The sequence below is a fragment of the Aplidium turbinatum genome, chromosome 18, assembly GCF_918807975.1.
Source record: "Aplidium turbinatum chromosome 18, kaAplTurb1.1, whole genome shotgun sequence".
NCBI classification, from domain to species: domain Eukaryota; kingdom Metazoa; phylum Chordata; class Ascidiacea; order Aplousobranchia; family Polyclinidae; genus Aplidium; species Aplidium turbinatum.
Window position 1 is genome coordinate 11,079,928 of NC_137489.1, and position 14,020 is coordinate 11,093,947.

Genomic DNA, 14,020 nt, shown 5'->3' on the forward strand with positions numbered 1-14,020 from the left:
CCCTTGTCGTTTCGGGTGAAGTCATTCGACTCGCGATAAAGGCGTGGATATTAACACAATACTATTGGAAAGTTTTGGATATATTGGAAGTTTTGAAATGTTTTAACTTCAAACATTTTACTAAACACAGTACTGCTCAATGCTCTTTATATATTGTGATACTTAGCCTGAAAACACTGTTCAAACGTGTTCGTGCCTCTTTGTATGTTGATTGTTGTAGCTCGTGACGTGGGTTTTTTTTTGGTCATTTATCAATCATTGACCGATTTTTTAGCAAAATGTCGGAAAAAAATATAGTCAATTCGGTCAAAATGTCCGAAAAAATATATATTCAATTCGGTCAAAATGTCCGAAAAAATATATATTCAATTCGGTCAAAATGTCCGAAAAAATATATAGTCAATTCGGTCAAAATTGTCCTTTCGAGATAAAACACGACAACGTTTCTCAGCGAAACTTAATGTTGTAGCTAGTCAGAAAGTGCAAATTTTGGTTTGTATCAGCTACTTGAAAGGAAATATTTTCATCAGAAAAAATGACCGAAATAAATAAAAAATGACCGAATTTTTTCAAGTCATTTCGGACAAATGACCGAAAAGTCTCAGCGAAAAAAAAAACCAGCCCGTGACTGTAGACATTATTTACTTAGATCTTTGTTTTTCTTGATTTTTTCGAAATGTTGTGTTTTGTGTGGATAAGTTTGAACTATGACTTTCTTGTGAACAAAGGTCTTTTTCAGCCAGTTTTCTGTAAAACTCATTTTACGTGTAAGTTTCACCAAACAAACGTGTTTGTCCAACTTAATGCTGCCCTTGATTTAGTAGCACAATGTTTTGTATCATCCCTCGTTTATGGTGGTTTTTAACTTTTTAATATATTTTGTGATTGTTGTAATTTTAGTGTTTAGTTCTGCCGTCATGATCAGGCAAATTATTTATTTTTCAGGGAGACAGTCCATTTCAGGGTGGGATTTTCTTCCTAAATATACATTTTCCTACAGATTATCCCTTTAAACCTCCTAGGGTAAGTAACAATTTATAAAACACAATTTCTTTGCCTAAACTTATCTCATACTGTTTGCCTTTCTTCCGTATTCTGGTTTTGTGCATTTTGTAATGTTACAATTTACTAGCCTACTGAAGCACTATTATTCATTCATCTCGAATACTTTCTAACAGAATCCTTTGGCTGACAATCTTCTTTGTTCATAAATTTAATTAAGCATTTGATTTCTTTTCCCAACTTGTTCGTGTTAGTTAGCATGGCTGCTGTGTTTACTGTTTAGTATAATATGCAAAAATAACTAAAGATCATAGTCCACTTTAAGGGGAGCAAGTCTTTTAGGCGCAGACAGTTAGGCGCCGGTCAAATAGGCGCGCACACTGTGGCGTCAGGATATTTAGGTGCGGAGCACTATGGCGCCCGTTCATTTAGGTGCTATTCCTAGTAAAGTCTGCAAATTGTATCAGCTTGGCAGGTGGGGCAATGCTTTTCACACAAAATGTTATATTGAACAGAAAAATATGTTGTTTTGTTAATGCGCGTGCATTTATTTGTTGTTAGTCATGGCTTTAGTGTGTGAAGCTGCTTTATATGGCAATGCTGTTCACACAAAATGTTATATTGAACAAAAAAATATGCCATGGCTTCCGTGAGTGAAGCTGCTTAAACCGGCAATGCTTTTCACACAAAATGTTATATTAAACAGAAAAGTATATTGTTTTTAATGCGCGTGTTTGGCATTTATTTGTTGTTACTGTTAGTCCAGGTTTGCGTAGGCCGTAGGCGAAAGCTTTATCAATAAATTATTCAAGTTTCCGAACATGATGAGTTCCCTTTTAGTTGCAGTATATTATATAAGTCAAATAATAACTACCGGTACACTAAACATAATAAACCCGATTAGGTTTTGCCAAAGCTGAGCTGACACAATCTGCAGACTTTACTAGGAATAGAACCTAAATGAACGGGCGCCACAGTGCACCGCACTTAAATATCCAGACGCCACAGTGTGCGCGCCTATTTGACCGGTGCCTAACTGTCTGCGCCTAAAAGACGTGGACCCACTTTAAGTGTTTTAATTTTTAAAAAGCGGAGTGGCATAACCTCGATATGTTAATGAATATTGTTGCCATGATCTTTTGGGAGCAGTGTATCTTGAAACACTCTGACAAAGTTTTTTCGCACGGTTTTGCATACGATTGATAGTACATTTTGATTTTTATGAAGGTTGCGTTTACTACAAGAATATACCACCCAAATATAAACAGCAATGGTAGCATATGCCTGGATATTCTACGTTCTCAATGGTCACCAGCTTTAACTATATCTAAAGGTAAGTTATATATTATGTATTTTAGATCATGGGGATTGGGGATACGAAAATGCATCCTCTTTTGGCCTATTCATCACATTAGAGGGATTACATTTTTTTTTGATTTACAAAATATTGTACTTTTTTTGAGTTATGTAAGAGCAGTGATTTTGTAAAATTAATAAGAACTATGGACAATCGATCGTTGTGGAGACTCACGGTAGCCAACGCCTTATTCAGGCATGGCCGATGATAATGATGAAGAGCAGTAAAGTTGGTTTTCAAATATTTTTTGATATAAAGTAACCTTGCGCAGCGAGGCATACAAAATCGGTTATTGACTCTTTTAACCGTTTGAACATACTCGTGACTAAAAACGATATATTTCAATATCTAAGTCTTCAAAAAGCATTGCTTTTGATCTTTTTGTGGAAAACGTTGCTTTGTCATTTTCATACGGTAACCATTTTGTCTGGTGGACCAAATTATGATCGTGGATAGTTTCTTGAGAAACCAAACAACGCCCTCAGTCCACTTGTGAAAGCTAAATAAAGCGTCACAATGAACATTCATTTGTGACGTTAGTCATGAACAAAGGCACTGTAGAAACTTTCAAAACGGAAGGCTGGAAAGCCGTGGGTTGAGATAGCTTATTACCAATAGGCTGTGTAGATTAGAAGCTATAGTTAACACTTCCTTGTACTTTCACGTTGTTCTAACTGTTGTTGCTTGCGTGTTATGTTTATATTTATTCTTGCTTGATTTTTCAGTACTTCTCTCTATATGTTCTCTGCTCAACGATCCTAACCCAGACGATCCATTAGTTCCTGACATAGCTCGAATATTTAAAACAAACAAAGCAAAATACAATTCTACCGCTAAAGAATGGACCAGCAAGTATGCTTCGGCATAACTCGGTTTCTGTGCTTTATTGGATCTTTAGTATTTTCTTCTATTAAAATCGTCGTTTTAACGTTGATTAGCATCGACAAATGTAAATTTATTGGCAAGCTGTAATCGCTTTAATAAGTATTTGGCAGAAACGCGTGTTTTAATTCACATCTGCACGCATCTTCGCCTTTTTTGCTTTCGCATCTCCCACATAATATCTAATCTGCCAGAGCAGTTTACTCATCAATGTCTCACGCCACCGGCTGTGTTCAATGGTTAACTTTTGTATTAAATGTTTAGATAAATAATGTCTTGTATTATTTTGTGGACTAATCGTTATTTGAAAAATATTTCATGTCCTTTTTTGATTTTGTGATTTTCATGAAAATTACAAAAGCTTTATTAACTTTCTGGCTGTGAATAGTTTGCCTGAAAACTGAATTGATAGTGTCAGTCTAGTTTCTTTTTCACTGCAAATGTTCGTCTTTAATGCACATCGATTTAACATAAGTAAAGTAACTTTCTGAAACAGTACATTGTGATCAATCTTTGGGTATCGGTATAGGCTAGAGATATCACTCCATGTTTTTAAAAAGAAAGTGGCTACATGTACTTCACCGTAAACAAAGCCATTTTTATGCGCATTTTTTTTAATCTTGTGCTCTTACACTCAGCCATGCCCACAATTGCATCGGCGATTTTAAGTAAAAGAACTATGCCGTAAATGTAACCGCTTCCTTAAAAAAAACTGTGTGATGTTCATGCAAGTCTAACCTGTTCTTTTTATCAATCTTTGGAATTTGTTTTGGACTTTTTCTTCATATCTGATCATGTCAAAGTCATGTTAAAAAGTGCTCAAAGATGTTAAAATTGTAACTTTTCTCATCTCCGATTAATCCAAGTAGTTCGATTAAATCTAAGGAAATTTTGTCTTCAATCCAAGGAGACTTGGGAAAATATGATTACCGATAAGTGGTTTATTTCCGAAATAAACGCCGTCTATATTTCAAAAGTAAGTTATATGTAGACAACTACTGTACTGTTAGAAGTAAATCTAATTAGAGTGATAAACACGATCAGATGACATTAAAGACTGCGTAGTGTGTATACGATACATGTTAAATCGAAGGTGTATGGCATGTTATTATTTTGCGTTTGATGCGTACCTACATCTTAACATTCATATGGGCAGAAGGTGGTAGTAGCGCTACTTTATTGGTAGCGAGGGCGGTAGCGGCGCTACTATTTTCCTAGTGTTGTGGATGGGCCCTACATTTGCTTCAGTCGTTCTTTCGCTACTTTCCAATTAAAGTGAAGAAACATAAATCGTTTTTAGAGATTTCTGATGGAAGCTCTGGAGCATCAGAATAAAATTTCATCCCATTTAACTACGTTGAAATGGCAGTGCAAACGAATGTGGCACTGAAAGGTGATATTCATTTTTAACGTCATTTTGACTTTACAGGGCGTTTGAATAGAGTTTTCCAGTGTCAGTTTAAGACAAAAGTAGCGGTAGCGCCGCTCTTGGCATGTCGTAGCGATAGCGCGGTACTTTCAAAGTAGCGGATGCCCACCTACAGGGGCGCCGGAACGATTTTTGACTGGGGGGGCAAGATTACAAAAAAAGGGCACTTTTGTTTACTAAAAGGCCAATTTTTTTTCAAGTTGTAAGATAAGATGTAGCGACAATGCTAATCTATCAGCTCACTATGTATTGAGTAATGATAGCCTACAAGTGTCCGGTATACAAAGAAGGGCATCATGCTATGTTATAATGATGTCACCTACTGTCAAGCCTTAAAGCAGCCTGCGGCCATGGCCGCTAAGCTAAGTAGTGCTTGAATGACCGCCGGTGCTACCTCCTCAATCGGCCAAGTTTGGCCGCCGGTCTCTTCTAGCCAATTCTTTAATTTCGCAATAGAATGATCGTGGATTAACTGTCGAAAATATGTAGTACTGTATCAAAGAGTGACGCAAAATTAGGTCAGCGCGTCATAATCGCCACTGTTGCATTGTGCAGGAATATTTGTTATTGATGGAATATATCCATCTGCGATCACCAGCGCTGTAAGTTTTGTTTGTAATTTCCGACGTTTATATTAACAAAGTCTTAATCCGAAGTGCTAATTTACATCGGCTGGCAATATTGTCGTTTTTATGTCGATTCGATGTTGTCGGACATTAAAAAGGAGAACTAGGTTAGTTAGAAAGGAGAACTAGGTTAGTTGACATCCGAGGGGAAAACATTTTTTGATCATATTTTGCAAAAATTATGCTTCTTTTAGTAATGTCCTTCACATCATTGAAATACTTATTTTATTACCTTGCCGTCATCGTCAACACATGTCGAACGTTATTTTTCGTTGCTAAAGAGAGTTCTAGGGGAGTGGCGAACTTCTTTCAAATTAGCCACATTGGAGACACTCATGCGAGTGTCGTTAGATGGTCTCGCAGTATTGGATTACAATCCCGATAAAGCAGTTATTGCGTGGTGCAACGATTCTATTGTAGGACGTCGCCCAGGCCCAGACTTCAACAACGCTAAGTGATCATTTTGCATTGTTTCAAGTTTAATTCTATTTACTTGTGCTATCGTTATTTGTATTTTGGCCTCCAAGCACGTAGATTTGGCCACCGAGAAGGAGCTCCCGGTAGGCCACGATGGCTGCCGAAAAAAAAACGAGTTTTAAGGCCTGTACTGTGTTGCAAAATTTTGTGCCGTATATATTATTTTGAGACAAAAATGAATGAATATAATTAGGCTAAAAGCGAATAGCAGAAATTGTTGTATTGCAAAATGTGCAGTAGGTTACATGAATTTAAAAGGGCACCTTTTCCCCCCCTTTCCCTCTATCTGCAAAAAAATTGAGGGCAGGGGGGCGGCCGCCCCCCGCTTCCGGCGCCCCTACCTATGCCCACCAGTCTACTTTATGTGTGAGCACATTTCAGTAGGGTACCTCTAAATACCCATTGTCAGTGTTGCAAGGTGTTTTTAACTAAATATAGTTTTGAAATCGATTCGACATAATACGAAATCAACATCACAACCTGCAACTACTAAAAATTTCCCGCATTTGGAAAGCAAAACTTGCGAATCTGGCAACCCTAAAAAATTTCAGGAACTGGCAGCAATTTTGAAGTGTTGTCTGACCATAGGCCACTTTTCGTAACTCCATTCCAGGGATACCTAAACTAGTACTGAACAGGGTTGCATTCCTGGGGGGGGGGGCTCAGGCCCCCGAAATACGAAAAGGCTTGATGTAGGGGGGGCTCGTTCAAGCTTCCATTTTTCAGCTTTTCTGGCTGAACAACAACTTCTCGACTGAATAAGTAACACTTTAACAGCTTTCTCACAACAGAACTGCAAAAAAACACGAACATAAGTTGATAGCAATCGCCAATTATCACTTTTGTCAGAAACTCTCCAGACTGGGAATATCAACTTAGTAGGGGAGAACCTCCATCATTGGGACGATTCTACAATGGGACACTTGGTCTCCCACGCTTGGTTGGTCAAGCGAGCACAACGTATATGACGAATTTCAATTCGCCATGTAGTCTTTCGCTTGTACCAACAGTGGGATCCTTCAATTTGCATGCATGGCTGGTTTGTTAAAGAAAGTGTGTTTTTTGATACCCAAAGTAAAAAAAGATAGGTCACTTGAAGATATTTTTGTACATACTTGGCGAAGCAGGTTGAAAAAACATGGTAGCATAGTCTACATGTCTGGCAGTTCTTAGGACAAAACGTTGTTGTCAGTGAAGTAGTCTTTAAGAAATTAGCTGATTTTTTTGCATTTGCGGATGGCATCTTACAATGGGACAGCAGGTCTTGCCCAGTAGCGTATTTAGGGGGGAGGATAAGGGGCGATGGCCCCCCCCCTAATGATCAGGTAAAAAAAATAAAAATATATAAGTTACAAATTTTGCAAAAAAAAGTTGTAGCAGAAGACATAAATGCTTGGATGATTCATCCTAGCGCGAGGGGGGGGGGGGGTATAGGCTACTTTTTGCGATACAATTTGCCAATATTATTCTGAGTTTCCAAATCAACTTCTAGTTTAATCTTGCTTACAGTAAGTTAAAAATATTTAATTAAGCAAGCAATCACTAGTAGCTATACACTGCATACAGTGGCGGCTCGTCTAATGGTGCTGCAGCACCACAAATAAGCTCCTGCAAGGACCTAAGTTACACATAGGCTAGGCTACGTTGAATTCTGCAATGGTGAATGTTAGAAGCTACGTACTAACTGTGTTGCAAGACCTAAGGGGCGATAATAGGCTTTTTCACCAACTTTTTGGCAAGGCTTGCTCAGTTTTTGGCGAAGAAATCCGAATGCCCCGGAGAGCACCTAGACATCAACCTGACATTCCAGCTGAAACTGGGGAGATCTATTTTAAACAAACAGTTTTTCTTCCTTTTCTTGACAATTGCATGGCACTAATTCACGAGAGATTCAATGAGCACTGCTCGCTAGCTTTTAAAGTCAGCACATTTCTGCCATCATTGATTCATGAAGATGAGGACTGCCGATCGACGAGATTTTCGACTTCTACCATGAAATGCTGGATGTTGAACCAAGCAATTGCTTTGGTTCAACAACTCAATGCCATTGAGTTGCGAAGATGGAGAGCAAATTGGCTTGCAGTTTCTGTGGATAAACGACCTGCGACTCTTCTGGATGCGTGTCAAGCTGCTGAACAACTCGACACTAATCCGATTACCCATAAATTATTTCGAATCTTTGCTACGCTTCCAATTACAACTGACTCCAATGAGCCATGTTTCAGTTCACTAAAGTAGCCTACCTGAAAAATTATTACCGCACGACCATGGCCGAGCCACGTTTGGATGGTCTAGCTCAGATGTATTTAAACAAGGATATTCTACTCGAGTATGATGCAGTTATTGATATATTTTCCAAGCGCAGCCATCGCATGGAACTGTAAATTGTCGTTGCAAATCGCCGAGAATTTTCAAAAGGTATTCGAGGTCGGAAGGACTAACTTATTGTTTATGTTCTGAAGTGATGATATCTTTTGTTGGTTCATTGATTGGAACAGTAACTTACTTCTACGGATTCGCTCTTGATTCTGGACTCCCCTACCTGACAGTATTCTGACGGTTTCATCTAACCTCCTCCCCCCGTTCTGACGCATCATATGACATTTTGGTATACCCCACCCTTATTAAAAGGGTCAAAAAATCTAATTTTAACCCAAATAGAAAAAATTTGAACCGATTAACAGCCATCCATTTTCACCGAATTTGAGCTTTCTGTGTAGGTGTTCCGGCGGGTCGATTGCCCTCTTGATTAGAATTGAAATTGTGATGAATTTGTAACTTGGCTGGTTGAATTAAGCAACGTTGAATTTGCGTTCTTTCACTGTTATACGTGACGTGGCCAGCCTTCTGACCAAGACGTTTAATTTCTGATTGTCGCATTTGCCGCGTGCCGGGAGCCGTGGTTTCTGGAGAGTATTTGCCTGCCTTTGTGTTGAGTTTCATTTCATTATCGAAAAAAGCAAGCTAGAGAAATGAATGTGTACCACGGATTTAAGTTGTCGTGTTAAAGCCATTGTAAGTTTATACAAAATCAGGTTTTTATCCCAACTCGCTCTCAATAAATCAAAAAACAACATGAAACAATTGCAAGTATGATTGAGGCAGACCGAGGAAGGATTGTAGGTAGGCAGTGAGCACCTACTCTTGTAACCAAAAATAAAAACCTGATAATTGGACAACTGAAGTAAAGAACTATAAAGTATCTAAATAACGAAATAAAAGAATTAAAAGAACTAACAAAATTGACAGAATTGAAAGAACAAGAACTAAAGGACTAACTTAAAGACTAACAAATTTAAATTTCAACCAAGGAAGACTTCTGAAGGGGTGGTCAGCACATCCCTGCAACGAAAGGACTTTAATATAACCGTACTTTAATTGTGTTGTAAACTGGAACTCTATTGTACCGGAGCCTAATTGTGTATAATAACTTGTGTAAAATACTGTATTGTTTGTCAAAAGGCTTGCTCCACCGTAACTCAGAGAGCGGTAAGTTACTAATTAATGTTGGTTACGCTGTCCATTACGTTACGTGTGTCGATATTACTGTGTGTAGGCTGTAGTATACAGTAGTGTAATTTCTTAAATTGATAAATGGAAGGTGACGGTGGCCATCCGGTGTCTCGTACGCTTCCCGTTGGCAGTGGGACAGGGGGCGCTGCGTCTGGGGGCGGTGCGGCGGAACACCCGGGCGTTGGGCAGGTGTATCCTCAGGGGGTTCATGGCAGCCTTACCCATGCTGATTTCACTGCAGAAGCTGTGCTCAGGGACGTCAGACACAAAAAAAGAGAGGTGCTGCAGGGGGTTGGAGAATTAAGGAGAGGTCTCCCCATGGTACATGATGAAGCGTTGCTAGAGCGGGCCTTGGTTGATATGGCGGAGTTAGAGGGCAACTTTGGAGAACTGTTAGAACTTGCGAATAAACTAAAGGATAGCACTATGATATCTGAAGCTACAGAACAGGTCAGGTTAGAGATTGAGGAATTGAAACGTACTATAAAACAGAAGCAAATCTCCAAGGTAGATACAAAATTAGGTACAATAAAAGGAAAATCAACCACCAGTGCCTCGAGTAGTCGCTCGCGCCGTTCAAAAGAAGAAGAGATTGAAATCCGGCTCGAAATGGAGAAGTTGCGGTGGGAAAAACAGATGCGGGTGACCAAAGCCAAAGCAGAAGAAGCCAAAGCCAAGGCCGAAGCAGAGGAAGCCAAAGCCAAGGCCGAAGCAGAGGAAGCCGAAGCCAGAGCCGAAATTGAAATGCAGATCAAGGCAGCCGAACTGAGAGCAAGGCAAAGTAAGCTTGACTTGTTTTCACAATGTGGATCGGACCAAGGGTCGGAGCGCGGGCAACGACGGCCTACGGCCAGTAGTCTCGGAGTCACCGACTACATCCCCACAGCGATAGAAAAGGTCCAGAGGTGGGACGCTGACATTGTCAATCCGCCTGGGAGATCCCATGACATTCATGGGGCCGCTAGCATAGATGCCCAACCTAAACAGAGCCAGGCTAAGCAGGAGAATTTAATGGAACCGCCACATAGAGAAACTCCCCTAAGAAAGCTCTTTCCAGGAAACGCCCTCACAAACAAGTATAGAACGTGGACTAAAGATAATTTTTTGGCAAAACCGCCCGGGGGGACCCATGGGGCCGCTGAAAGAGAACCTCATTATGATTATCAACGTGATTTTTATAGAGAGAAGGTTGTGAAACCGTCACAAACATGCCCCTTAACTGTAAGGAAAGATCTTAAAGGTGAAAGATGTAATTCACCACTAGTTAAAGATGATGGCCGTGAAACTAGACATGTTATGACATCCCCGCCAGGGCTTAATGCAAACAGAGGTGCTGAGGATCAACAAAACTGGTTCTATAAATATCATAATTGTCGCACTTTCTATGACAGGGCCGCATTGATCAACTATGACGGCAACAACATGCCATTTATATTTTTTAAAAACCGTATCGAATCACTAATGGAGAGTTGCCCATTTGAGGGAAATCGGCTGACTTTGCTACAGGCAGCCTGCGTACGTAGCGCCGCGCAAACCATCTCAAACTTAGCATCGGATACTTCTGGTTGGAGCGAAAAGGAAAGGATCGATATGTCGCTGGATCGCTTATCCCAGCGCTTTGGTGTTAGAGGCGGATTTCTCGCGGAGCCGGAGATTCGGCGGATACGGCATGGCAATAAATTATCTGGGATGTCATCATCCTCAATAAAGGAATTCAAAGACGAGCTGGCTCAGTGTACCCTCTTCGCTAGAGCGTATAACCAGCGTCATCAGCTAGAAGGACGTTTTGTACTAGACTTAGCAGGTCGATTACCTGGATATGCGAAGAAAGACTTTTTGTACTATCTGAAAGAGCAATATGGTAGCACCGAGGAACCAAGCTTCCAAAGCCTAATGGATTTCGTAAATTGCGAAGAGACGTGTCGCTCTACGGACTTCGCCATACGCTTAATGGAGGAAGTCGTTGCTAGAAAAGATACAAAACGGTCGGCAAGTGATAATCACATTATGCGTATTCGTCAAACCTCAGCACAGCCTGTCAGAAATGTCACCCAATGTAGCAGTCGCGGGTCTGGCTCTAGTTCTGGGAGCCGAGAAGAAACGTTTGGTAGCCGCTCTTTTGAGGGTACGAGGAAGGACATACTTTGTATCTATTGTGAGAGTAGGAATAAGCAAGAGCGTCACAGACTACCCAATTGTCCCGAGTTCCTAAACTTGACGCCGTCGCGACGCCGGGATGTTATCGCCACGACTGGTCGTTGTCTAAACTGCCTACGTCTAGGACACGAAGCGAAAAACTGCACCCAATCATGTAATTGTAGGCGCTGCGGCGAACATTTCCGATTTAAGCACTATTATCTACTGCACGACGCCTATGTGAATCCCCAAGGAACATCGGGCAATGGCAATGGTCTTAGAACGGCACCTGCCGTCACTAATCGTAGCGTAAGCATCGCTCATAAGAGGGCAGTGTTTAATCGTGTCACGGCTGCGCGGGTCATAAACCCATCTAATGGAGAGACCACTCTGGTTTACTGTCAACACGACCCAGGCTCTCAGCTCACATTTGTTTCAAGCCGATTGGCTAAAGAATTGTATCTAAAAGCCACGGATAATGTATCCTTCCGCATGGACACTCTAGCAGGCAAACAAGAAATACACTCTGATCTGGTTAAATTTAATATCCAATCCTTAGTTACTGACGAACTGTATGGTGATGTGGAAGCAGTGGTAAATGCACCTTGGAGTGACCATATCGAAACATTGCCGCAGCATCAAGACTTAAATAGGTTTTCACATTTCGATAATGTTGAATTGATTTCGTTACCTAACAAAATGTCGGTCGATATTCTAATCGGGAATGACCATGCTTACTTGATGCGAGTATTAGAAGAACGTGTTGGCATGACTCGGGAAGAGCCCCATGCTATTTTAACCCCACTGGGCTGGCTGGCTAGTGGAGGTCGAGGTTCTATGATCTTTGGTGATTCTAAAGTACGTCGTGTTGCCATTAATGGTAACGTCGCTGAGGAGTCACTTAGTCTTGACAGTTTTGATGCGCAGGAGATTGAAATCAGTCGTTTAAAACATGTAATAAAGGATTTAACCCTAACAGATGAAACGATAGAACTGTCCCGCAATGATGTCATAGCACAAAAATTTGTTGAGACGCAAATGAAAGTTGAAGATGGGAGATTTGAAATGCCCGTACCTTTAAAAACCGACTTTGAATTACCGGATAACCACTCTTTGGCTTTTGACCGTGTTCTGAGCTTACGACGAAAGGCTTTAAAGCAATCTGATGTTCGAATATTCTTAGTAGAAACGATGACTGAAATGCAGTCCAGTGAGTACATTGAGCCGGTAAAAGACGATGACTCATCAGCATGTGTGTGGTACTTACCATACTTTGTGACATCCCAAGCAAAAAAGCGAGTGGTATATGACGGCAAATCTGAGTTTAAGGGTAGGTGTGTTAATGATGTGATTTTGTCGGGCCCAGACATATTAAACCCTTTAACACAAGTTCTGGCTCGCTTTAGATTGGGAAAGTTTGGCCTAATGGCAGACCTAACCAAGTGCTTCTTCCAGATTCAATTACCAATGGAACAACGCGACTTGTTCCGTTTGCTGTGGTTTGAGAATAATGATATCGAAAAGGGCAAAGTAATTCCGTTTAGATTTTGTGTACACCCTTGGGGAATTAAAAGCAGTCCATACGTCGCCTGCTTAGCCATTCAAAAGATGATTGAACAAAACCCCACTGGAGCCAGTGACCTGACCCTGCGTGCCATTCGAAAAAATATGTATATGGACGATCTGATATTCTCTGGAAATAGCCTTGATGAGGTCAGTGAGATTGCTAAACAAGCCATTGACTTGTTCGATAGCCGAGGCTTTAGTTTGGTGAAATGGAGTGCCAACAAAGGGGCGTTGGATGTTTTGTCGGACTTTAAAAAAGAGATGCTGGCTTCCTCCTTTCGCGATGTCGACCTCGAAAAAGACGACACAGACTTACCAGTAGCAAAAACTCTAGGTTGTGTGTGGCAAACCGAGTCAGATTCATTCTTCATTAAGTGCTCTCTCCAACCTTTAGAGAAGTACACACGTCGCTCAATGTTAAGCCAACTTGGCCAAAATTTCGATCCACTAGGGTTCGGCGCTCCATTCTTCCTTAAAGCTAAGTTAATTCTGCAGCGTTTGGCTATTGAAGGCCTCGATTGGGACACCGAAGTGCCACAAAGCTACATGAAAGAGTGGAAGTCGTGGATTCATTCATTAGATTTACTAAAAGAATTTTCCATACCTAGATGGTATTTTGTAAACACAGAGCCGTGTTGTGCAGACGATGATATCGTATATCAGTTACATGGATTCAGTGATGCCTCCAATCACTCCTTTGCCTCCGTTGTGTATATACGTAGGCTGTGTAACGGAGTCCCTTGCGTATCCTTCGTTTTTGGCAAAAGTAGGGTTGTCCTCAAGCATCAAAGTGCATGGCCGATTGCCAGAAAGGAGCTTGTAGCCGCGCTTAATACTACGGAACTGTTAAACCAGGCAGCTAATGCACTACACCTGCCTGATCTTAGAAAACATTTCTGGTGTGACTCGAATACTGTCCTTCAGTGGATCAGAAATCCTGATTTACGATTATGCAAGTTTGTTACTCGTAGGTTAAATCGTATTTTACTCTTGTCAGAGGTGAGAGAATGGCATTTTTGTCCGACACATCTC

General features: G+C 40.8%; 1 protein-coding gene across 2 annotated transcripts in view; it reads left to right on the forward strand.

Annotated features, from left to right (window-relative positions):
• LOC145787118 (ubiquitin-conjugating enzyme E2-17 kDa-like) overlaps positions 1-3,739 on the forward strand; it is a 29,923-nt gene extending 26,184 nt beyond the window's left edge. For both annotated transcript variants that reach the window (XM_082598844.1, XM_082598845.1), the window contains exons 4-6: positions 946-1,023; positions 2,230-2,335; positions 3,085-3,739. In XM_082598844.1, coding sequence (XP_082454970.1) covers positions 946-1,023; positions 2,230-2,335; positions 3,085-3,227 — 327 coding nt within the window. In that variant the 3' untranslated portion in view covers positions 3,228-3,739. The remainder of the gene's footprint in view (positions 1-945; positions 1,024-2,229; positions 2,336-3,084) is intronic.
• Positions 3,740-14,020: the final 10,281 nt, after the last annotated feature.